Genomic DNA, 23,482 nt, shown 5'->3' on the forward strand with positions numbered 1-23,482 from the left:
CACAGAACCCCAGGGCAGGCCCTACTGCCCACATCCAGACTTCTTGTTGAGTGACCAAATCAACACCCCTTTGTTTAATCCTCGGTGATTTGCTCTTTCTGTTTCCTGTAGCCAAAAACACTCCTCACTTCACACACTGCTGTTGAGCCTGATTCTCTCTGGCAGACCAAGGGGATTTCAGCGATCTCGGCTCTGGTAGAGCCCCCCACGCTTCTCTTCCGCACAGTAAATAGTTAAGTGCTTCCATGGGAGCCAGTCGGAATGGCTCAAATAGGGAAACAGAGACTTGAGCCCTGACTGTGCTATGAGACAGAAACCAACTCCTCCCGGACTTAGAGGCGGGGCTGGACCCTAGTGGCTCACTACTGTCAGGTATTGCTATCTATTTTGTGTTCTTTTTTTATTATTTTAATTTTAAAATTTTCTTGATTTTGTATTCTTTTTTTTTTTAAAGATTTTATTTATTTGTCAGAGAGAGAGAGCACAAGTGGGGGGGGGATGGCAGAGGGAGAAGCAGACTCCGCTGAGCGAGAAGCCGGGCGCAGGACCCCATCCCAGCACCCTATCCCAGGACCCTGGGATCATGACCTGAGCCGAAGGCAGACACTTAACCAAGTGAGCCACCCAGGCGCCCTTTATTTTGTATTCTTAACAGCATCCTTTATTACTCATTGAAGGCCCTTGATCCTAAAACCCCACCACTTTACTAATTGTTCAGACCTATGCAGCTTTGTCTCAAGGCAGAGAGTAATATTTGACTCTGTCTGGTAGTTGTATGCCTCACACAAGAACCTGGATTTTTTTTTTAAGATTTTATTTATTTATTTGAGAGAGAGAGCATGAGCAGAGAGAGGGGCAGAGGGAGAGGGAGAAGCAGACTCCCCGCTGAGCAGGGAGCCCAATGTGGGACCAAAGGCAGATGCTCAACCGACTAAGCCACCCAGGTGTCCCAAGAACCTGGTTCTTAATCTGGTTTTTTTTTCAAGCAAATTAGGAGACCCAGTAGGGGTCACTTAAGCACTTCTAGAGCCGTCTCGTTTCGGGAAAGTGCTAATGAAGAGCCCACGAAAAACTACATCTCATCCCTAATAACTCTGTCAGCGTCCGAGGGAAACAGCGGGGCCTGAAGTGATCCGTCCAGTAACTACTTTTCTTCCCTTCAGCCTAGACCTCACACGTGCATGCCATAACTGATGTATTCCGAAACTTTCAGGATTCTCTTGTGGCAGGGAAATACTTGGTAGAAAAAAAGTCTAATCTGTTTTTCAAATATTTTTTTAATAAAAGAAAAACAAGAACAGGGGCTCTTAAGACCTTTGAAGGCCCTAGACATTTTTACGTTGGATGCCACAGCCAAATATTAAACATTTCATATTGTATCTTACATTAAAGGGTGCCCACATTTGGGGCATCCAGCTGGCTCAGTCGGTGGAGCGTGCAACTCTTGATCTTGGGGTTGTAAGTTCGAGCCCCACATTCGATGTAGAAATTACTTAAAAATAAAATCTTTAAAAAATAAATAAAAATTTTAAAAATAAAAAAATAAAAGGTACCCACATTAGATACAATTCCCTACATCAGAGTTGAGGTGGGTGTCAGTTTGTATGTCGTGTAGATACTAAAATTTTTAAATTCAAGTTTGTAATTCTCCTATGTTGGATACAATGTACTTTTTTTCAGTCTCAAGCATTTTAGTAGGCCTTTGAAAACCGCAACAACTGGGCCTATAGAATCTCAGTGGCAATAAAGTCCGGGACAGAAAGCAAAATGAATTCTGATGACATCCTACATGAAATACATAAAGCAAAAATCCTTAGGTATCAAACAAGATTTTTTTAAACGGAAGCAATGACTGCTGGGAATTTGTGATGTCTCTGCAAAAGAAAATGCTAAAAACCAAGATGAAAGGAAATTGCTTGCATTGATGTTGAACAAGGCCAGCTAAGAACTGCTCAGGGACTTGATGCGGGGATGGTATCTACCTCTAAGAAGATTCCAGTGGTCCCCACCTCCCGGGATCCATGCCCTGTGTCGTCCACTCCCACAGTGGGCAGGGCTGGCCTGTGTAACCAACAGGATATTGTAGAAATGTAGGTGTGTGACTTCCAAGGCTAGATCATGAAAGACATTGCATCTTCCACGGTGTGTTTGCTTGAATGACTCACTCTGGGGGAAGCTAGTGTCCATGTTGGGAGGTCACTGATGCAGCCCTATTGAAAGGTACCAATATCAGCAACGTCTTGCCAGCCATGTGAGGGCCCCATCTCAGCAGCACCTCCTCCAGCCACACCAAGCCTTTAGGTAAGACTGCAACATCATGAGACACCCAAACCAGAACCACCAGCTACGCATCACTTGAATTCCTGACCCACAGAATCTTGCATGACTAAGTTGCCACGTGCAGGGGTCATTTGTTCCACAGCATTAGATAACTAATACATCGGGTACTTAAACCGCGACTAATCAGTGACACAGGAGACGTCAGAAGTGTGGCTGGTTGCCTACGCAGCAGCCAGTCCTTTGTCCTTCCTCCTCATAGAACCTCAATGTCCACTTGATTTAGGGATGGTGATCTCACCCCCAGAAGAAGATCCCAGCTGGGCTTTGTCAGTCATTAGTCACCCCATTCCCTTTGCTAGCAAATGACTTAAGAACAGGATTTGCACAGCAATGTCCAGAATAGCCAAACCATGGAAAGAGCCCAGATGTCCACCGACAGATAAATGGATAAAGAAGATGTGGTATATATACAATGGAATATTATGCAGACATCAAAAAAATGAAATCTTTGGGCGCCTGGGTGGCTCAGTCGTTGGGCATCTGCCTTCGGCTTGGGTCATGGTCTTGGGGTCCTGGGATCGAGCCCCACGTGGGGCTCCCTGCTCAGCGGGGAGCCTGCTTCTCTCCTACTCCCCCTACTTGTGTTCCCTCTCTCACTGTCAAATAAATAAATAAAATCTTTAAAAAATTTTTTTTAAAAATGAAGTCTTGCCATTTGCAACAACGTGGATGGAACCAGAGGGTATTATGCTAAGCGAAATAAGTCAGTCAGAGAAAGACAAATACCATATGATCTCACTCCCATGTGGAATTTAAGAAACAAAACAGAGGATCATAGGGGAACTGAGGAAAAAATGAAACAAGACGACACCAGAGAGGGCGACAAAGCATGAGAGACTCTTACTCTCAGGAAACAAACTGAGGGTTGCTGGAGCCAAGGGGGGTGGGAGGGACGGGATGGCTGGGTGATGGACATTGGGGAGGTTATATGTTGTGAGTGCTGTGTATTGTGTAAGACTGATGAATCACAGACCTGTACCCCTGAAACAAATAATACATTATATGTTGATTAAAAAAAAAAAAGAACAGATATTTGCTTGATGTCGGAAACACAGGAATGCTGTTATTTTAAAGCTTTCAATATTTTTCTGATTTTTCATTTGGGGCAAACAACTCTTGCTTTGAGAAAACACTTGTGTGAGTGTTTCGACCCAAAGGAAAAGCCAAACTTTTCAAACAAAGTTTGAAGAGCAAGAATCTAGTTTTCCTGCAAATTAATGTCAGCTTTGTCTTTCAGTGTAGGTGGGACTGCATCTTCAGTGTGTATGGACATTAGATGGTGTCATCAGAGCGCAAGGTAAGTCTCTTTTTTCCTTACACCTGGCCCCAGTGAAGGTGGGGTTTGACTCTAGATTCGGCAGACAGCCAAAAATACCCCTACAGGGCCAAAGAAGGATGTCAGTTCAGGACCAAAGAGAGGGATGGCCTCTCAGAGTGCCCCAGGGGAGGGAAACCACCCATAGAGCATTAATATCTGCAGCATACAACTGTGACTTCTCCACTGTGTGATTTCTTTTTAACACCTCTTCATCTGGGGGCGCCTGGGTGCTCAGTCGTTAAGCATCTGCCTTCGGCTCAGGGCGTGATCCCAGCGTTACAGGATCGAGCCCCACATCAGGCTCCTTCGCTGGAAGCCTGTTTCTTCCTCTCCCACTCCCCCTGCTTGTGTTCCCTCTCTCGCTGGCTGTCTCTATCTCTGTCGAATAAATAAATAAATAAAATATTTAAAAATAATAATAATAATACCTCTTCATCTGACTTGAAGGGAAGGGAAGGGAAGGGCAACAGCCTACACTCAACTATAATAAGGAAAGAAAGAACAGCTGGGCTTCTGAGGCAGCCCAGAGAAAGTCATCCCAGCCCAGAGGAGCTGCGTAGAAGATGGCAGGAAGTCACTGGCAGAATGCCCCAGAGCAGCAGGCTGGCTGTGTGACAAGTGACTATGAGCACAGATTTGTGGAAAGTGTAAGCGTCCCTTAGGAACTTAGGGAGGGGCTTCCTAGAAGCAGTCACACGCATGCAGTATGGACTATCGTCACAGGGGTTTAAAGTAAATGCTGGCCCTTCCGCACTGGCTCACACAGGTGCTGGGGGCCACCTCCCTGATCCCTCCTGCCTACATGACAACTGTTCACTCCCCTGCCATAGTCCAGCCTGATGCGCTTCACCCTTCCATTCCACAGAGCTTGGGTTTTCAACACATTTTAAGATTCATCTGACAGCTTGTAAATATGTCCTACTTGGCAGAACCATCTCTGAGAGATAAATGTGTCCTAACCATTGTTTCCTGTCAAAACCTATATTCTAACTATAAGAAGAAGAACAGCAGTAAGAACAACTAAAAAAATTTTAAAAATAGATTCAGCAGTTTCAACAACAATAAAATGAATGAGCGCATAGCCCCATTCCGGCCAATGAAGGCAAGTCTGCTGTGGGGACTTCCAGGAAAGAGTTTTTTTTTTTTTTTTTTTTTGCACTCCTAACAAAAGTCACAGAAACAAGACGTCACTTTTTCTACCTCTGGTTGGATCTGTATGTGATGTCTGGAACTGCTCAGCCACCTTGCTGATGACCTCCCCAAAAAAAGACCACGCAGAAGAGGCCAGAGCCCTAGCTCTGAGTGTCTTGTTATAAAAATAATGTATAGCCAAACTATGGAAAGAGCCCAAATGTCCATTGACTGATGAATGGATAAAGATGTGGCACTGGGGCACCTGGGTGGCTCAGCTGGTGAGGCGTCCAACTCTCAGTTTCAGCTCAGGTCATGATCTCAGGGTCATGGGATGGAACCCCGTGTCAAGCTCTGCACTCAGCAGAGTTTGCTTGTCGCTCTCCCTCTGCTCCTCCCCCCACTTGCACTCTCTCTCTCAAATATACAAATAAAATCTTTTTAAAAAAGATGTGATAAGTACATACAATGGAACATTATTCAGCCATCAAAAAGAATGAAATCTTGCCATTTGCAATGGCATGGATGGAACTAGAGTATATTATGCTAAGTGAAATGAGTGAGAGAAAGACAAATACCATACGATCTCGCTCATAGGTGGAATTTAAGAAACAAAACAGATTTTAAAAAAAGAAACAAAACAGATGAACTTATGGGAAGGAAATGGACAGAGAGGGAGGGAGGCAAACCATGAGACTCTTAACAACAAAGAACGAACTTAGGGTTGATGGAGGGAGGTGGGTGAGGGATGAGCTAAATGGGGGATGGGCACTAAGGAGGGCACTTGTTATGATGAGCACTGGGTGTTGTATGTAAGTGATGAATCCTGAATTCTACTCCTGAGACCAATATTGCCCTATATGTTAACTAACTAGAATTTAAATAAAAATGTGGGGCGCCTGAGTGGCACAGCGGTTAAGCGTCTGCCTTCGGCTCAGGGCGTGATCCTGGCGTTATGGGATCGAGCCCCACATCAGGCTCCTCCGCTAGGAGCCTGCTTCTTCCTCTCCCACTCCCCCTGCTAGTGTTCCCTCTCTCGCTGGCTGTCTCTCTGTCGAATGAATGAATAAAATCTTTAAAAAAAAAAAAAGAATTTAAATAAAAATGTTGGGGCACCTGGGTGGCTCAGCTGGTTAGGCATCTGCCTTCAGCTTGTGTCATGATCTTGGGGTCCTAGAATCGAGCCCCACATCAGGCTCCCGGCTCAGTGGGGAGTCTGCTTCTCCCTCTCCCTCTGCCGCTTCCCCTATTTGTGCTCTCTCTGTCTCTCAAATGAATAAATAAAATCTTTAAAACAAAAACTTTAGAATTTAAATAAAAATGTGAAACTAAATAAATAATAAATATAATGTATTTCTCTATTGTTTAGGCCAGCTGGTTTTCTATTACCAGAAACATGCTGATACAGTAGAGGCTCAATAAAGTTTTAATTAAATGGATACTTACATTTGCTAAAAATAGGATCCCCAATAGTAACTGCTAGTCACATATTATTTTAAAACTATACTTGAACTTCCTCAATTCTTTGGTACGAGTTTGATTAAAAAGTATTTCACCCATTGAATGACAGCAATACTTTCAAACAGTGGTTCCCAACCCTGGCTGCACTTTAGGTCCACTAGGAGAGGTTTCTTTTTTAAAAAAATGCTGATGCCCAGGCCCCCCTCCAGACCAAGCATTTAGTATCTGTTGAAAGCCCCCCCTCCCGCCAGCCCCATCTCTGCACTTGCTTATGCTTGGCATAACGAGCCATGCTGTCTCCTCCTGTTCCTCAAATACACCAAACTCTGCCACTGCCGGGCTCCTGCACTCCCTTATGCTGCCCCACCTTTTGCAAAGCTGCCTCCACTCATCTTCCAGGTCCCACTTATAAAGTCCCCTCCTAGAAAGCCTAACCATCTGATCATAAGTAGGATCCCAAACTTCTCCCATTCAAACTGATCATCTCTGCTGCTGTGTGTAGTTATTATCAAATAAGGGAACAGAGCTATCTCATTTGAATAAAGAACTCTGACACAAAATTAGGAAAAGTAGGGGAAGCCTGGGTGGCTCAGTCAATTAAGCGTCTGCCTTCAGCTCAGGACATGATCCCAGGGTCCTGGGACCGAGTCCTGCGGGCTCCTTCCTCAGTGAGGAGCCCGCTGCTCCCCCTGCTTGTGCTCTCTCTCTTCTCCCTGGCAAATAAATAAAATCTTTTAAAAAAATTAGGAGGGGGGGCGCCTGGGTGGCTCAGTCATTAAGCGTCTGCCTTTGGCTCAAGGCGTGATCCCAGCATTCTGGGATCGAGCCCCACATCAGGCTCCTCCGCTATGAGCCTGCTTCTTCCTCTCCCACTCCCCCTGCTTGTGTTCCCTCTCGCTGTCTGTCTCTCTCTGTCAAATAAATAAAATCTTTTAAAAAAAATTAGGAGGAGCTAGGAGATTTCAGGAATTTAGATAATGTCCAGTCAGGACAGTCCAGAAACTTTAGTTAGTGCAACCTTTGAGTTAGGTCTTGACATTGCGCAGGATTTGATTTGTTGAGGTGGGAGTGGTGGTATTTTAGAAAGAGGGAGCAGCTTGAGTGGGAAAAGGTGGAAAATGGAAGGGAGCATATGGAGAAAAGAAGTGGCCAGCAGATAAGGGAGGCAGGGAAGACAGCATTTTGAGGGGTTAGATCTGATGAGATACAGTAATAGAGGGTCTACGTTGGATAATAGCTACATTAGATGTTGTGGAGTAATTCCAACAGGAAGTGGCTGCAGCACTGGAAGGAAAAGGAGAAAGTAAAAGGCATTGGGGCCAGAGGGAGTGGGATAGTAAAAAGCCTCTGTAGGGAGTAAAGGTAAAAGCATAATTTGCTTGTCAACCACAACCGCTTGGGGGCGCTGCAGGCCTCATGACTAAACCAAAACCTGTCCTAGGAGCTCCCTCTTCCGGCAGAAATGAGCACTACACACCGACGCGGCTAATCCTTTACTAAACGGCACTTGCCAAGCTTTAACAATATACCTCTGCGAGGGCCATATTTATAACTTGGCGAGAGTTTTGTTGTGCTTTCAGACAAAATATAAAAAGGAACACTGTTTTAAATAAATGCAAGCTACCTGCTTTTCTAGTTTATTCAAGACTCATCTATGTAAGTGAACCCTCTCATGGCACTGATTCTTGTGCGAAACCAAACTTCAGGGTGCTTTGAGGTTTAAGTCACTCCGTGAAACTGAACAAGTCTAGTATCTGTTCTTTTAATTGACTGAAGACCCCTTAATAACAGAAACGCTTCTTATTCATCACGGTTTCATTATGGTTCCTGTGTTGGAGGCGCCTGTAAATGCTTCACAAGGGATTGTGTTGGCTTGGTGGTTTTATTCTTGAGAAAATGACAAGAGGTACTTTTCCTTCATGCAAGATGAAGAGATATTAGAACTCTTGTCAAAACTATAAAAGATGTAAAGTGAAAAAGCAAGGTACAGGACAGGCTGCAAACAGTATGCTACCTTTTGTAAGAGAGGATATAAATACTGGTTGTTTGCATACGCATAAACTCCGAAAGTACATTGAGAGGGAATGGGGCTGAAGAACCGGGTGGATGGAAGACAGCATGGAGGACATTATATACTATTTTAAACTTCTAAAGATTTTTTTTTTGGAATATTTTTATTTAACTAAGAGAGAGAGCATGCACAAGTCGGGGAAGGGGCTGAGGGAGAGGGAGAAGCAGACTCCCCACTGAGCAGGGAGCCAGACACAGAGCTGGATCCCAGGACCTGAGATCATGACCTGAGCCGAAGGCACTCAGCCGAATGGGCCATGCAGGTGCCCCCCTAAAGATTTATTTGAGAAAGTGCAAGCAGAGGGAGGAACAGAGGGAGAGAAACTCAAGCAGACTCCCCAGTGGGCAGGGAACCTGACATGGGGTTCCATTCCACAACCCTGAGATCATGACTTGAGCTGAAATCACAAGTCAGACGCTTAATGGACTGAGCCACCCAGGCGCCCTTATTTTAAACTTTCTATGTATCCAAAACACATGAAGTATTACCTACTCAAAAAATTAAAAATAGAAAAGTATCATGGGACAAATAATTATAAAAATAAGTCCTAAAGAGGATTATTTTTAATTATCCCTAAGAACCTTATTACATAGAAATCTCACATTTATGCCATACTTTTCAAAATATTATTATACAAAAGAGCTGTGCGTAAGCATGTACTTTGCAGCAGCAGTACAACAGCAAAAACCTGGAAACAGATGTCGGTGCACAGGTTAAATCATAGGGCGGCCGTAGAATGGAATAGCAAGAGTACTAAAAAGGAGGTAGATCTAGATACGGTGACATGAAAAGATGTCCATGATTACTCAGCCTAAAAAAGCTGAGAAACCCTGTATTGCCAATGGTCCTATATGTTACATGTACATGCGTATATACATATGTATGTATACAAATAACTATGGTGTATTTATTACATAATATAGGGTTAAAGTCCAAAAAAGCACCAAACCTTAAAAGTAGTTATCACCAGGAAAAAAAGTTAACCTGGGAAATTATGAACTTAGGTGGACTTTATGATACACACACACACACACACAATGTATATATGTTGTAATTAAAATAAGCAGCAAATATATTCCAAACTCGTTTCTTCCTGGGAGTAAACTTACATGAACTCTCTACATCGATTTTAACGTGTTTGTAGTTTTTCAGAACTTTTCTATTATTTACACTTGTAATTAGCAATTCCTTTCATTAAACTGGACAGGCAGCACTTGACTTCAAAGAACCAAGTGTTCTTCAGGGAATTCCCAATTGAGCATCCCCACCAGGCTGACAGTTTTATTAGACAGTGCTATGATGCTCTTGTGCTCCAATGCCAAGGTCCCTCTAGCTCTGCACAAGGAACTCAGGGTCTCCACCCTAAGAGAAATTCGGCTGTAACAATAGGAACCAGCCCCACGTTCGCAAAACTGTGAGTCACTGAACCTCTTGTACTTGGAACACTTTGTATTTTTTAAGTAATCCCTACACCCAGCATGGGGCTCAAACTCACAAACCTGATGTCAAGAGTTGCAGACTTCACTGAGCCAGCCAGGTACCCCTGGAAGACTTTAAAAGCACTCATTATCACTGATTTAGGAACCATGTGACACCTGTCCTGCAGTGGTCATTTTCAGGACGCTGTTGAGGTCTTCTCTCCAATGCTGGAACGAGTTTGGAATGAGCATCAGATTTTTTGCGGGTCGCCTTCATGTGGTGACCAGAAGAGCTAGTGGAGTTCCTGAGATTGTTTCTTAACCTGTATGTCAACTTACATGGATGAGTCATGGAAATTAAGTGTCCTACACATTTTGTGTACTTTTTTTTTTTTTTTTTTTTATTAGACAGAGAGGGACAGCCAGCGAGAGAGGGAACACAAGCAGGGGGAGTGGGAGAGGAAGAAGCAGGCTCCTAGCGGAGGAGCCTGATGTGGGGCTCGATCCCGAAACACCAGGATCACGCCCTGAGCCAAAGGCAGACGCTTAACGACTGCACCACCCAGGCGCCCGTGTACTTCTATCAACAAAGTGAAAAACCTCAACAATTAGCCTGACTTCCGTATTTCTCAAATGGCATTTTCTAGTTTTATCCCCAAACCTAAGGATGTGGACTTAAGCTATTTTACTTTTGGGAGACAACACAAAAGTTTCCTGTACACCTGAGGTTGCACATGGATACCCTAAAACTGGGGAAGGGGACAACAGCGGTGCTTTGGGCACAGTCCCTTAATGGTTTTGATGTCTGGGGTACCTACCACCAGGTGTCGACTCCTTACATTCAACCAGCTTCCCTGGACTTCCACCTTTGCTTGTAGTTAGGAAAAGGATTCCTCATGAGCAGCATCTGATGGGGTAAAAGCTACTATAAACTTTCCCAAGTAAAGACAAAGAGACAGTCGCCTCTCCCACCAATTGTTATATACAAATCCTTCATCTATAGTCTTAGGAAATTGAGGATTATCTTGACAACTTATCAATTATGACATTTCTATCAACAATCGTCATTATATAAATAACCACTGAGTCCTAAACTTCTGAGCATAATGCCAGACACACTTTTTAATACACATTACTTGCCATTCTTTTTAAAATATCTGGTAAAACGGCTTTCTGTGCAGTTCAAATCTCAATAGACCTATGTATTAAAACGGGTTCTTCTGTAGATTCCACCACCCCCACCCTCTTTGTAGTATCTCCCTCCTGCTGGCATCCCAGAAACCTTCCCACTCTCAGTTACCTCACAAACCAACCTCAACTTCAGTATTTTTAAAATCAGTAGGTTTATTTTTATTTTTTAAGGTTTTATTTGACAGAGATAGAGAGCGAACACAAGCAGGGGGAGTGGGAGAGGAAGAAGCAGCCTTCCAGTGGAGGAACCTGATGCGGGGCTCGATCCCAGAACGCCGGGATCACGCCCTGAGCCAAAGGCAGACACTTAACGACTGAACCACCCAGGCGCCCCAAAAAAATCAGTAGGTTTACGAGTATACCTACATGTGAGCTACATACAGAGAATCCTAACTGCAACCTCTGAATTTTTTAAGAGATTTCTCACCTTCTGGTTACTAAAATCACTTGATAGACTGAAAACCCTGACCCCCTCACACCCCATCCAAACTAAAAAGAGCACCTCTCCCCATAAAAACTCACACTATTTGGGAATGCAACAACTTTATTGAAAGAAAAGTGCAATGTATTTTGTCAACAGCTTAAAAGGGGGAACTTAGACCCCTCCCCTCAAGCGCAGGACCAAGTGCAGAGTGGACTCCTTCTGGATGTTGTAGTCAGACAGAGTGCGCCCATCTTCCAGCTGTTTCCCGGCAAAGATCAACCTCTGCTGGTCGGGGGGGATGCCCTCCTTGTCCTGGATCTTCGCCTTGACATTCTCGATGGTGTCGCTGGGCTCCACCTCCAGGGTGATGGTTTTACCAGTCAGGGTCTTCACAAAGATCTGCATGCCCCCCCTGAGGCGGAGGACCAGGTGCAGAGTGGACTCCTTCTGGATGTTGTAGTCAGACAGGGTGCGCCCATCTTCCAGCTGTTTCCCGGCAAAGATCAACCTCTGCTGGTCGGGGGGGATGCCCTCTTTGTCCTGGATCTTCGCCTTGACATTCTCAATGGTGTCGCTGGGCTCCACCTCCAGGGTGATGGTCTTACCGGTCAGGGTCTTCACGAAGATCTGCATGCCCCCCCTGAGGCGGAGGACCAGGTGCAGAGTGGACTCCTTCTGGATGTTGTAGTCAGACAGGGTGCGCCCATCTTCCAGCTGTTTCCCGGCAAAGATCAACCTCTGCTGGTCGGGGGGGATGCCCTCTTTGTCCTGGATCTTCGCCTTGACATTCTCAATGGTGTCGCTGGGCTCCACCTCCAGGGTGATGGTCTTACCGGTCAGGGTCTTCACGAAGATCTGCATGCCCCCCCTGAGGCGGAGGACCAGGTGCAGAGTGGACTCCTTCTGGATGTTGTAGTCAGACAGGGTGCGCCCATCTTCCAGCTGTTTCCCGGCAAAGATCAACCTCTGCTGGTCGGGGGGGATGCCCTCTTTGTCCTGGATCTTCGCCTTGACATTCTCAATGGTGTCGCTGGGCTCCACCTCCAGGGTGATGGTCTTACCGGTCAGGGTCTTCACGAAGATCTGCATGCCCCCCCTGAGGCGGAGGACCAGGTGCAGAGTGGACTCCTTCTGGATGTTGTAGTCAGACAGGGTGCGCCCATCTTCCAGCTGTTTCCCGGCAAAGATCAACCTCTGCTGGTCGGGGGGGATGCCTTCCTTGTCCTGGATCTTCGCCTTGACATTCTCGATGGTGTCACTGGGCTCCACCTCCAGGGTGATGGTTTTACCAGTCAGGGTCTTCACAAAGATCTGCATGCCCCCCCTGAGGCGGAGGACCAGGTGCAGAGTGGACTCCTTCTGGATGTTGTAGTCAGACAGGGTGCGCCCATCTTCCAGCTGTTTCCCGGCAAAGATCAACCTCTGCTGGTCGGGGGGGATGCCTTCCTTGTCCTGGATCTTCGCCTTGACATTCTCGATGGTGTCACTGGGCTCCACCTCCAGGGTGATGGTCTTACCTGTCAAGGTCTTCACGAAGATCTGCATGCCCCCCCTGAGGCGGAGGACCAGGTGCAGAGTGGACTCCTTCTGGATGTTGTAGTCAGACAGGGTGCGCCCATCTTCCAGCTGTTTCCCAGCAAAGATCAATCTCTGCTGGTCGGGGGGGATGCCCTCCTTGTCCTGGATCTTCGCCTTGACATTTTCAATGGTGTCACTGGGCTCCACCTCCAGGGTGATGGTTTTACCGGTCAAGGTCTTCACGAAGATCTGCATTGTCTGTCACAAAAAAACAAAAAGAACCCAGGAGTGTAGCAGACAACTCACACACAAACAGGATCCTACTGCTAAGTTACTGATCATATTGCCGCGTTTGCCCAAGACTCAAATAAGCCTCGCCTAAGAAAGCTAACCGGAAAAAATAGGACAGGCTCTCTAAGCTCAAATAAGCTCCAAAGCCAACTTTCAGACCCCTACAAGGAGAGAAAAACATGGATACCGGTCAAGTGAAGACGCGGGCCTTACTTATCTTCCCCTCCCACCTCACTGGTGTCTGCCCCGGACAATTCCGCAGGGTCTTTCCCGGGCCTAACCCTTGTGTCCCGCGACTGACCAAAGTCAGCTTCATACATAGGACCAGGAAGCCCCACCCGAGATTGTGAGCCGACAAAGGGGTGACATCACGTGACCGGCGGGGCGAGTGGGTCCCGTCCCCTAGAATGGGCGCAGGACGCTGAGTGGCACCCGCACTTAGTGCCCACTCGTTGCGACGAGACGCGGAGCTTGGCGCCAGCGCGGCCGCGGAGCACACGTCGGCTTCCCCCCCACACACTGCGCAATAAGCCCCGTAAAAGCCTCACGGGCCCGTCGCGCCGTCATCCACTCACAACCATCCCCCCTCCCAGGCTTCTCTCTGCAACCTCACAGCCCGCCTCGCAGCCCAGCTTCTCCCAGCCAGGGATCCGAAGCGGCCGCCATTTTGCTGCGTCCCCCCTCCTCAGAGAACTCCCGCTCCCGCGCCCTGGGCGACTAAAACCTTCCATCGCTGCTCCGCTACCAGCGGGCTGCTCAGCCTCCCGCCTCCCCTGCAGCCACTCGACCACAAGACCCCGGGGCCAGCGTAGCGGCCCACTCCTCACCAAGCGGCTGTGACAGCAGCGCGCGCAGAACAACGACAACTGAACTCCCGGCCTCCACGGAACTGCCTGCGCCACACCCGGCGCCTCCTTATATAGCAATCGGTAGCCCCGCTCCAACGGATCCCTCCGCAGAAACGCCGAGAAGGGACTACTTTTCTCACACTTCAGGCCCTTTGAAGAGAAAACTAGTGCCCCCCCAAATCATCTAAGAGACCCCCCCTGAAATGTTTACCTATCAAGGATGGGCTGTAGGGCTGAATCTAGTGAGGAAGGGGCCGCCGTCCTCGGCTCCCGCGCGGAGGGATCAACCTGTTCGTTGAGTGCTACGACCGCGGACGTGGCCGGCGCTCGACCGCGGGGGCGGGGGCGGAGGCGGGGGTGGGGGGAGGAGGGGAATGGGCCCTCGGAAGGCGCGAAAACCCGGCGCCGCGTTTTCCGGGCGTCGGAGCGGGTTGTCCCCGCCGCCCGACCCCGACGCCCCTTCCCCTCAGTCGCAACGGTCCCCGGGGCTCTCGAGACACGCCCTGGACGGAGAGGGTTCAGGCATCGCGCGCCACTCGCCCCTCCGCGAACTCAGGGGTCTTCATGCCGGGGCACGCGCAGACTCCGTCCCCTCCCCCACTGCCCCCCCCCCCGCTATGGTGGCCCTCCCATCCCCCCTGCGCGGGCGCGCGGACAGGACGGATGACTCGACAAGATCGCGGCGCGGGGGTCGGACGCGGGCAGGTCTGGGTCTCCAGCCCGCGCTCGGGGAGCGCGGGAGCAAGCCCCCGGCGCCCCTCTGGGGAGTGCCAGTGGGCTGGCCACGCCGAAGTCTGAAAAGAGGAGCAGGAACCCCAGAGGCTTTGTCCGCCTACTCGAGGGGCATCTGGAAGCCGAGCGAACTTTCTAGATTGTTCTTTGGCCTTCCTGTTTCATCCGCGCCAGATTGGGTTCGAGAAGACTGTACTTGAATACAACACGGAGGCGTCCCGTCTTTATTCCTATTGATATTCGGTGGAGCTCAGTAATCCAACCTAGTTAGGCCTGAGGTTTCAAACACACTAATTGAATCCCTGTCCTGTACATTTGTTGGGGGGGGGGCACAATTTAATATCCCAAATATAAAATTTAATTCTACGGCAAAGTTCCAATTGAATAAAAGAAGAGAAAACGATTGCCTGCCAGGTATTTTCCGTTTTTACCACCACCCATTTTGTGATTTCTAAGTCATTTCTTCAACGTCTTTTTAAAGTGTTTTTAAACTATATGAATATAAAAAAGATAAAATATACGAATATGGTGAGAAGTTAGGTTTTTGGAAATTTACGGTGAAAAGTTTCCCTCACATGCTCAATTCCCCAGCCACTGCCCCTTCTGGACTCTTCTAGAAATATTCCCATTTCTACAATATAGGGGGTGGGGAAGATATTTTAATTTCCATCCTCAAAGCCTTCAAAGAAAAAAGAAGGAAAATTGACTTAAAAATGTTCTGCCATTAAAAAAAGACTCATTCTGGTTTTAAATTATGAACATTGTATTATTTAAACTTTCTTAAAATGTGAATCAAAACAAAACTGCTATGTATTTTCTTTGGTGATCCGTGTATGTAGGTATTTTTGAAAAAAGGTCTGAGGAAGTTTCAAAATAGACTTTAGTCTGCAATTCTTAACATTTTTCAAAGAGAATGAATTTGTTACTGGGAAATTTAAATGAATAATAAAAACAAATGTCATTTTTCAGGTTATCAGGAGACCCCAATAACTTCCAATCCAGATTTTTGTGAAGGTTATTTCTGTAAAGAGGTTTTAAAGGAACAAAACATGGAGGTTCTTTATAGGGGAACTTCTCCCCAGATTTCAGGCAGAAGTTTCAGAGAACCAGAACGCCAAGGTTCTTTCTAAGGTGACGAGGCTTAGCTTCATACCACACCCTGCCCGCTTTTGGCTGTGGCTTTTGCTGCCAGCCTCATGATTCATGTTGTTTAAAGGCTGAGTCACGAGCTTTGTGACATAGCTTTTTCCAGAGTCCGAAAGGTACAGAGAAAAACAGGGTTGATTTCAGAGGCGGGGGAGGGAGAGGAGGAATAAGAGGAGGAAGGAGGGAGAGGCTCAGAGGGTGGGAAGTGGGTCCAGGATTATCTTCAAGGAGAAAACATTCTTATAAGATGAGAACACTGATGTTGTCCCCAGCAGGGAAAACAAAAAATGCTCTGAAACATCCCTGCATTCCTAAGTCCAACAATGGGTTGTGTGAGAGCAAATAGAAGTAAACATTTGTCCAAGAGCACTAAGGTGACAGGGAGGGGAAAAGAAAGTGAGACAAGTGGCCGTGGTCTTTCTCTAGAACAGTGATTCTCAACCAAGGAGTGACTTGGCCCCTCAGTGGACTTTGGCAATGTCTGGAGACCATTTTTGGTTGTCCCAGCTGTGGTGTTAGTGGGGAGGAGGAAGTGCCATTGGCGTTTGGTAATAGAGGCCTGAGATGCTGTTGCACATCCCCGACGACACAATCACCCAGCCCCAAATGTCGGCAACGCCAAGGAGGTTGAGAAACCCAGCCCTACAGAGGAATTTTGTTGTCCTCGTTACAGCTGCTTTTCTATTTGCTGAGAAGGCCTCCCAAAACCTACATGTCCCACTTGGACCCAGGAATTGGGTATCAAGTCACGTCCCTGAAACCTAAAATCCCCTGACCTAGAATGTAATGTGTTAGAATGTGCGAGATGCAGGGTGAGTCACTGGATCCATTTTCAGTTCCTTCCACCCACAGATCCGGCCTTTGCAAGCGCCCCAGAAGAGACTGCCTCAGAGCCGGCACCAATGGAAGAGTGACAGAGGCCCAGCAACACGGCGGGATTGGCGGGCAGCAGTGAGCACGTGATGGGCTGAGCTCACAAAGGGCCTGGGTGTCGGGCTGCTGTGGGGGTGTGGGGGGGCTGGTGGACTGGTTCCTGTTTGTCTGCCTGCCTTTCTTCCTTCCCTAAAGAATTTGGTTACCCTGAAGGTCACTACCATGTATGGGACTTAACTCAGAATCATGAGAAAGTCCAAGAGCCAATGATCTGCAAACGTTCCCCGCCCCCCCGCCCAAGAGAAAGAGTGAAATCAAGAGCTGGCTGGGAAACATTTGCCTTGCTTTGTCATTGGTTATATAACCATAAAAGGTAGTCAAAGGTATCTGCAGCTTAGGGGGCAAAGAAAGCCCAAGGGACTCTTCTTTTTCCTGTTTACGTGAGTGCATTTGCATTGTGTAGCAGGGCCCAGGCTGCTCCAGTGTAAAAATAACCAGATAACCGGTTTCATCCCCCACCAGGCAGAAAATCAGACTTCAGTTCCAGTCCCCAACTTTGCCTCCTTCAGGAAGATTGAGAAGTAAGCTAGTCTACAGGGGATTGGTTTTGTTCTTAATTCGTTGTTTTTAAGTTATGGCACAATATACGCATAACAAAATTTACCATCTTAACCATTTTTAAGCCTACAGTTCAGTCGTGTTAGGTATACTGTGGGGGGAGGGGGATAATTTTCCCTTTACCCTCAGTTCTTAGCTAAGACCTCTGTAATGAAAGACAGATTAACAAGAGAGAGAGGGGGGGGGGAAAGCCGAGAAGTTTATGAACATGTATAGTTCATGTAAACATGGGAAATACCCAGAGGAAAATGAATAACTCAGAGGTGGTTTTAGAATTTAGGCTTAAAGACCATCTTAATAGAGAAAGAGAAGGGGGATATAGGCCTTTCAGTGGGGAGTAAATGTTTTTAGGGAAGATGAATAGAATAGATGGGAGGTAGGATAGTTTGTGACAGTTTAGTGTCTTACTGACATGGGAAACAAAGGCAGAAGAAAAATTATTAAATTTCTTTACTACCTACAGCCCATTGACGAGTCCTTGAAACAGGCAGAGTGACCTTCCTCTAGGGACTCAACAGCCTCGATGTTACTACTTTGCTAAGGGCAAAGGACGATCCTAGCCCGACCCCCAGGATGCTGTGAGTCTACTTTCACATATAAAAATTCCTTTAGAAATTTCCTTTATCTCTAAGTCCCCAAGATACATGTTGGCAATCATCCCCCAAGCATATGACCCACTGATATATATACATCTGAGGGGTCTCATGACTCAGGTTTTATTAAACAGTAATAAATGACCTTTTCCCAACACTAGCTAGCCCCCTCAAGGTCCTGGAAACCTTGCTTCCAAATTCCTTAGAGACTTATGCTGTCCTTAACCCCCTCCCAGCTTGAAAGTATACAACGGTCACTCCTCATGACCCCAGTGCAGCTCTTTCTCCCCACTGGTCCTGTCCCTGTGCTTGAATAAAATCACCTTTTTGCACCAAAGATGTCTCAAAAATTCGTTCTTGGCCGTTGGCTTTGAACCCTAACGTCTTTCCTACAGCATTACTTCTAGTCTCCTGTCTTGTGACAGGAGCCAGCCTTCCTTGGTTGGTGAAACTCCAGAGAGGGGGTCTACAATGGCTGAGCCCATTTGAAGGATCTGCGTTTAGGACGTAAGGAGAGTTCACAGACAGCCTCTTGCCCTATCTGCTATTTTTCAAGTAATTTCAGCTCAAAGTAATATCAAAGTGGTATATTTGGTGCTGTCATATCCTGCTACCCTCAATATTCATATTGTTCTGCAACCGTCACCAACACCCATCTCCAGAATTCTTTCATCTTGCAAACTTGACCCTCTGTGACCATTAAAAAAAGCTCTCTGGGGGAGGGGGCACCTGGGTGGCTCAGTAGGTTAAGCGTCTGCCTCTGGCTCAGGTCATGATCCCAGGGTCCTGAGAGAGAGCCCCTCTCCCTCTGCTGGACTCTTGATCTTGGCTCAGGCTGTGATCCAGAGGTCCTGGAATCAAGCCCCAAAGCGGGCTGTACAATCAGCATGGAGTCGGCTCGAGATCCTCTCTCTTTCTCTCTCTCTCTCTCAAATAAATAAATAAATAAATAAATAAATAAATAAATAAAATCTTAAAAAAAAAAATTTCCCCATTTCCCCTTCCCCCAGTGCCTGGCATCCACTCTCTCTTCTACTTTCTGTCTCTCTGAATTTGACTACTCTAGTGATGTCATATAATAAGTTTTGTTTTTTTAAGTGTAAAATAAAATGTAATAGTTGAAAAAGACATATTTTTCAAAGATTCACTACCTCTTTTCTAGGCAGCTACATTCCCCAACACACCCCATGGTATTTTTTTTCCTTGTCAGTGTGCTATTAGAAATATTTAATTATAAGATACAAAGTAAAAACAGAAGCATATAGTTAGTTTTGGGTGAGGCCTGATAACTTTAGAAATTACCTCGACATTTTGTTCCCTTAAAACCTGGTTGACATTTGGAGAGAAATAACCTTCACAGAAGCTCATTCGCAACAGGAGCTGTCACCAAAACGCCACCACCCAGCGGGTGAGTCATCTCACAAATTTCAGTTTCATCTCAAAAGGGAACGCTGTGCAGAGAGTCACATCCCTCCAGATCTAAGATGAGAAGTTTTTATGCTTTCAAATATGAGGTCAAGTCACATGAGAGACAGGATTTGATGGGTGAGGAATTCATTATTACTGCAGGCAAAGAACTGAACCCGCAGAATGCAACAGAATCTCTTCTTTCAATAAAATACATCTTTGATCTTTAATGATAAAATACAAATCGTGTATAAATATAAACGTGAACAGTATGTGCATCAAAGCCATTCATTCATTCATTCATTCATTCATTCATTCATTCATTCATTCATTCGATTTGTGACCTGTCACTGATGAAGCAGGAAGCAAAATCCTGCCTGCCGGGAATGCTGGTTTCCTTTTGGGTCACTCCCAAACTGGTTGGTTATTAACAGCACAAATAAAGGGCAAGGGCCAGCACAGTCAGACTTTCCATACTTGCCCTCTGATGGCGAGGAATCAGTCACGAGTGCTGGGGGCCTTTCACTGCAGTCACAATACCAGGAACAGGTCCGTGACTTCCCCAGTTGATCTTCCTCACCCGGGCTGTGGTTTTAGTCATCAGATGATCTTCGCCTTTACATTTTTCTGCTAACAGCTCCCCTTAGCCTCTGCCAACAAAAGTACATCAGGAGTGTTAGGGTTTCAGAAACGGAGGATCGCACCTATCGTGAAAATCCCACCTCCAAGGAGTGACTGGAGGAGTGATAATCACATATATGTCGCTTTAACGATGAAGAACATGAGCAGAAAATAAGAATCAGAAAAAACAAATGAAAAAAACGTGGTGGAGATGCCGGGGATCGAACCCGGGGCCTCATACATGCAAAGCATGCGCTCTACCACTGAGCTACATCCCCCTCCCCTTTTGCTTTGCTTTCCGAAATTCTTTGCTATACTCGATACTTAGAAGATTTTGTTTTCTTGTTTTCCTGAATTAAAATTTTGTATAATTAAATGTGTGTTGGGGTCTAGGATAAGCAAACCAAAATAAATCTTTCCAAATAGGCCTGTTCTGTATAGCCTTACAGCTGAAACTCTAGCTGATATCAGGACTACGGAGCAAAGGCAAATGGACCTATTTTTAATGTTGCTCATCACAGAAAAGAAGGGAAGGAAAATGAGTTTCTTTCCAATAAACAAGGGTGTTGCCCTGATTGCACCTCCATCCAGAAATGTCTGGTTCCCTGTCCTCTAAAGCCATTCCAGGGTGAAACAAGTCATGGGGACTAAGGAGCGCCCCTGTCAGGATGAGCACTGGGTGGTGTATGGAAGTGTTGAATCTCTGTATCGTACACCTGACGCTAATATAACACTGTAAGTTAACTAACTGGAATTCAAAAACTTAATTAAAAAAATCCCGACCTTCAGTATGTTTGAGGTTTGCAGACCTGCCCCCCCAACTCTTCTTATATAAAAATAAGCAAATTAAAAAGAAACAGATCCAGCTCCAGAATCATGGCTTTGAGGGAGGGATCGCTTTGCACAGCCCACTGAAAAGAACCCTTTTTAACCGTCACTTCGCACAGTTGTGCAGAGTGCTTAGGAAGCACCGCAGGGGAGAGAATATGTTGCGTCCTCCAAGTCCTCAGGGGGCCACTCCGGGGTGAAGGAACGGCGAAGGCAAGGAGAGGGCAGGAAGCGGGGGTGTCACCTCTTTCCACCAGCACTTGAGATTTCCTGGCAGGAAACAAGTCACTTACTCTGATGGGGAGAACACACCCCGACCTGTCCTGCCACCTCGGTCCCCCAGTCAGCTCCCTTACAGCCCGCTGATGCCTGACACCCTTCTGGGGTAAAGGCCTCACTGAGCTGGAGCCCAGGACACCAGACGTGCAGCTGTGATTTCACATCCTTACCTCTGTGGGCCTCGTCCATAAAATAGCCATCTGAGGAGTGCCTACTCCCCCGGAGGGGTGCGGCCATTGAACAGCTATGCACAGAACGTGTAGAACGGCGCCTGGTTCAAGGTCTGGCCGGAGCGTGGCTTCCCAGGGTGGTAAATGCTGTTGTTATTATGCGCACTCTGGTGGGGAGAGACCTTGGCCCAGCTCGGGGTGATGGCACCATAGGTGGTGTTTTGGACGTGGTTTGGGAGCGAGCTAAGGGATTGTATTCGGTTCAGCAGGTGCCCCTGATTACTCTCTTGCCACACTACTCTGCTCAAGACAAACCCGATTGTGTTTCCTCTCTGCAGAAAACCCTAAAGTCGAATCCAAACTCCTTAGTCTGGCCTTTAAGGCACTCTGATCCACTTCTCTGACCTCATCCCTTCCTTCTCTCCCCCTCCTTTGGGCACACCTGCCTCCTTGCTGTTCTGCAGGAATACGCCCTCCTTTGCACCTCAGGGACTTTGCACTCGCCCTTTCCTCTGCCAGCAGGGGTGCTCCTAGAATCTCCTGGTGAGTGGCTCCTTCTCATTATCCACGACTTCAGTAGGACCTTCCTGGACACCTCACTAATTGGGCCTGCCCATTCCTACACACTCCCTAGTACACCCTCCCATTTGTTTTTTCTTTTCACAGCATTTACCACCCTGGGAGCCTGTTTTTATAGTATTTGTTTATTGTCTGTGCCAGAAGCTCGGTAGGGCAGGGGCCGGTCCACTTCTGTTCCTGCTACAGCCTCAGTGCCTAGAACAGTGCCTGGCACCTAATAAGTGTTTGGTAAATATTTGCAGAATGAATGTGGGGAAAAAACAAAGACAAAACCCCAGACAAACAAATGAAAGAGTAGGAGCCCGAGAAGGCTGATAGCTACTCAGGAAGGAGTCTGCAAAGGAGTTAAGACAAGAAGACGTTTCAGTGTAGCATCCCCCTACCTCCTGTCTCAAATCCATAAGCTATTTTTAAGGGCCAGCCTGGGCCCTGAGCAAGATACGAAAGGATGGAATTATTTGCAGCAAAAGGAGCATTTCCTGGCCTTGGAAGTTGGCAGTCTTGTTCGGGGACAGCACCGTCCAAACCGACCACTTCACAGCCACTGTGGGCTTGCAGGAGGTGGGAAATACCGCCGCACTGCGAGAAGTTGGTCTTTCCCGTAACCATGTGACACTAGGAAACTGGACCTTGATGGCCACCAGGCCCTCCAGGCCCTCCAGCCGAATCCCGCCGGCCAGTCAAGTTGATTTTCCCAGAGTAAGGAGTTTCTACAAAAGTGGAAGAATTTGGTCTGGGAGAGAAATGGGAAATAAATGAATGGAGGATAAAAGGTACTTCGCAGCCTCCCCGTCGGGGAATCGAACCCCGGTCTCCCGCGTGACAGGCGGGGATACTCACCACTATACTAACGAGGACCGGCTCCGTTTCGAGCCCTTCAGGTACTCTTTTTAAGGCACATTCAAGTTCCGCTGCGTACGAACACACATCAAAGGGCTTCATGTTTTATTCTTTTTTCTTCAAAACCGAAGAACAAAAGTCCCCCTCGATTTAACTTCATCTTAGCGAGCCTGTTCCTGGCTCCGTCCTTGATTCTGTCGCCAGGATTCGGGGAGCAGAAATTAATAAACAGGAAGCCAAAATTAACGAGCAGATATCAGCAAACATGTCACAGAGATTAATACGCGTTTACAAAATGGGAGAAAAGGAGTCAAGAAAAACACAGCCTTGTTGGAGTTCCCTGGATTGCCAAGAAGTTTCCCTCCGCTCCGGTTTCCCATGGATACCGCTCCGAGCTTTTTTAAATAAACTGAAACCCATTAACTGATTGGAAAGAATTGACTACGTCTCTTCCGGCGTTGTATTTTTTTAGCCCCCTTTCATCTGGGGAAAAAAACTAAACTGCCGAAACCCGGGATCGAACCAGGGACCTTTAGATCTTCAGTCTAACGCTCTCCCAACTGAGCTATTTCGGCTGCTGGTGTTGCTGCGCTCTGCTTCGCTCCTCCTGGTGGTACTGCCAGCCCTGCGTCCTCCGCCGGGGGCGGGGGGGCGGTTGATGCAGGAGCGCGGAACCAGCAGGGACCCACGCCTGCCAGGCTCGCTGGCACCTACTCCTTCTCGTCCTTCAGGGTCACCTCCTCCCAGACGAACTCCCCGATCACGCCTCCCAACACGACCCCAGC

At 47.1% G+C, this 23,482-nt stretch overlaps 2 protein-coding genes and 3 non-coding genes across 5 annotated transcripts in view; all 5 read right to left on the minus strand.

Annotated features, from left to right (window-relative positions):
• The window catches only part of SCARB1 (scavenger receptor class B member 1), a 109,383-nt gene extending 98,581 nt beyond the window's left edge, over positions 1 to 10,802 (minus strand). The window contains exon 1 of the mRNA XM_087857430.1: positions 10,558 to 10,802. The gene's annotated coding sequence lies outside the window, so the exon portion shown is untranslated. The remainder of the gene's footprint in view (positions 1 to 10,557) is intronic.
• Positions 10,803 to 11,525: 723 nt separating this feature from the next.
• On the minus strand, positions 11,526 to 14,135 carry UBC (ubiquitin C). The gene is made up of 2 exons (XM_045779033.2): positions 13,991 to 14,135; positions 11,526 to 13,130 (listed from the first exon to the last, which is right to left on the minus strand). The coding sequence occupies exon 2, from the start codon at positions 13,125 to 13,127 to the stop codon at positions 11,526 to 11,528; it is 1,602 nt and encodes a 533-aa protein (XP_045634989.2). The 5' UTR covers positions 13,128 to 13,130; positions 13,991 to 14,135.
• Positions 14,136 to 20,207: 6,072 nt separating this feature from the next.
• Positions 20,208 to 20,279, minus strand: TRNAA-UGC (transfer RNA alanine (anticodon UGC)). Its single transcript has one exon. It is a non-coding gene; the product is annotated as a tRNA-Ala (tRNA).
• A 2,363-nt stretch (positions 20,280 to 22,642) lies between these two features.
• TRNAD-GUC (transfer RNA aspartic acid (anticodon GUC)) lies at positions 22,643 to 22,714 on the minus strand. Its single transcript has one exon. It is a non-coding gene; the product is annotated as a tRNA-Asp (tRNA).
• A 485-nt stretch (positions 22,715 to 23,199) lies between these two features.
• TRNAF-GAA (transfer RNA phenylalanine (anticodon GAA)) lies at positions 23,200 to 23,272 on the minus strand. Its single transcript has one exon. It is a non-coding gene; the product is annotated as a tRNA-Phe (tRNA).
• Positions 23,273 to 23,482: the final 210 nt, after the last annotated feature.

This window comes from Ursus americanus, chromosome 30, assembly GCF_024610735.1.
Source record: "Ursus americanus isolate L20-20 chromosome 30, mUrsAme1.1.p, whole genome shotgun sequence".
NCBI classification, from domain to species: domain Eukaryota; kingdom Metazoa; phylum Chordata; class Mammalia; order Carnivora; family Ursidae; genus Ursus; species Ursus americanus.

Bases quoted from the DNA above. Each gene is read 5' to 3' on its own strand.
- UBC (XM_045779033.2), bottom strand. From the start codon at position 13,127: ATGCAGATCTTCGTGAAGACCTTGACCGGTAAAACCATCACCCTGGAG.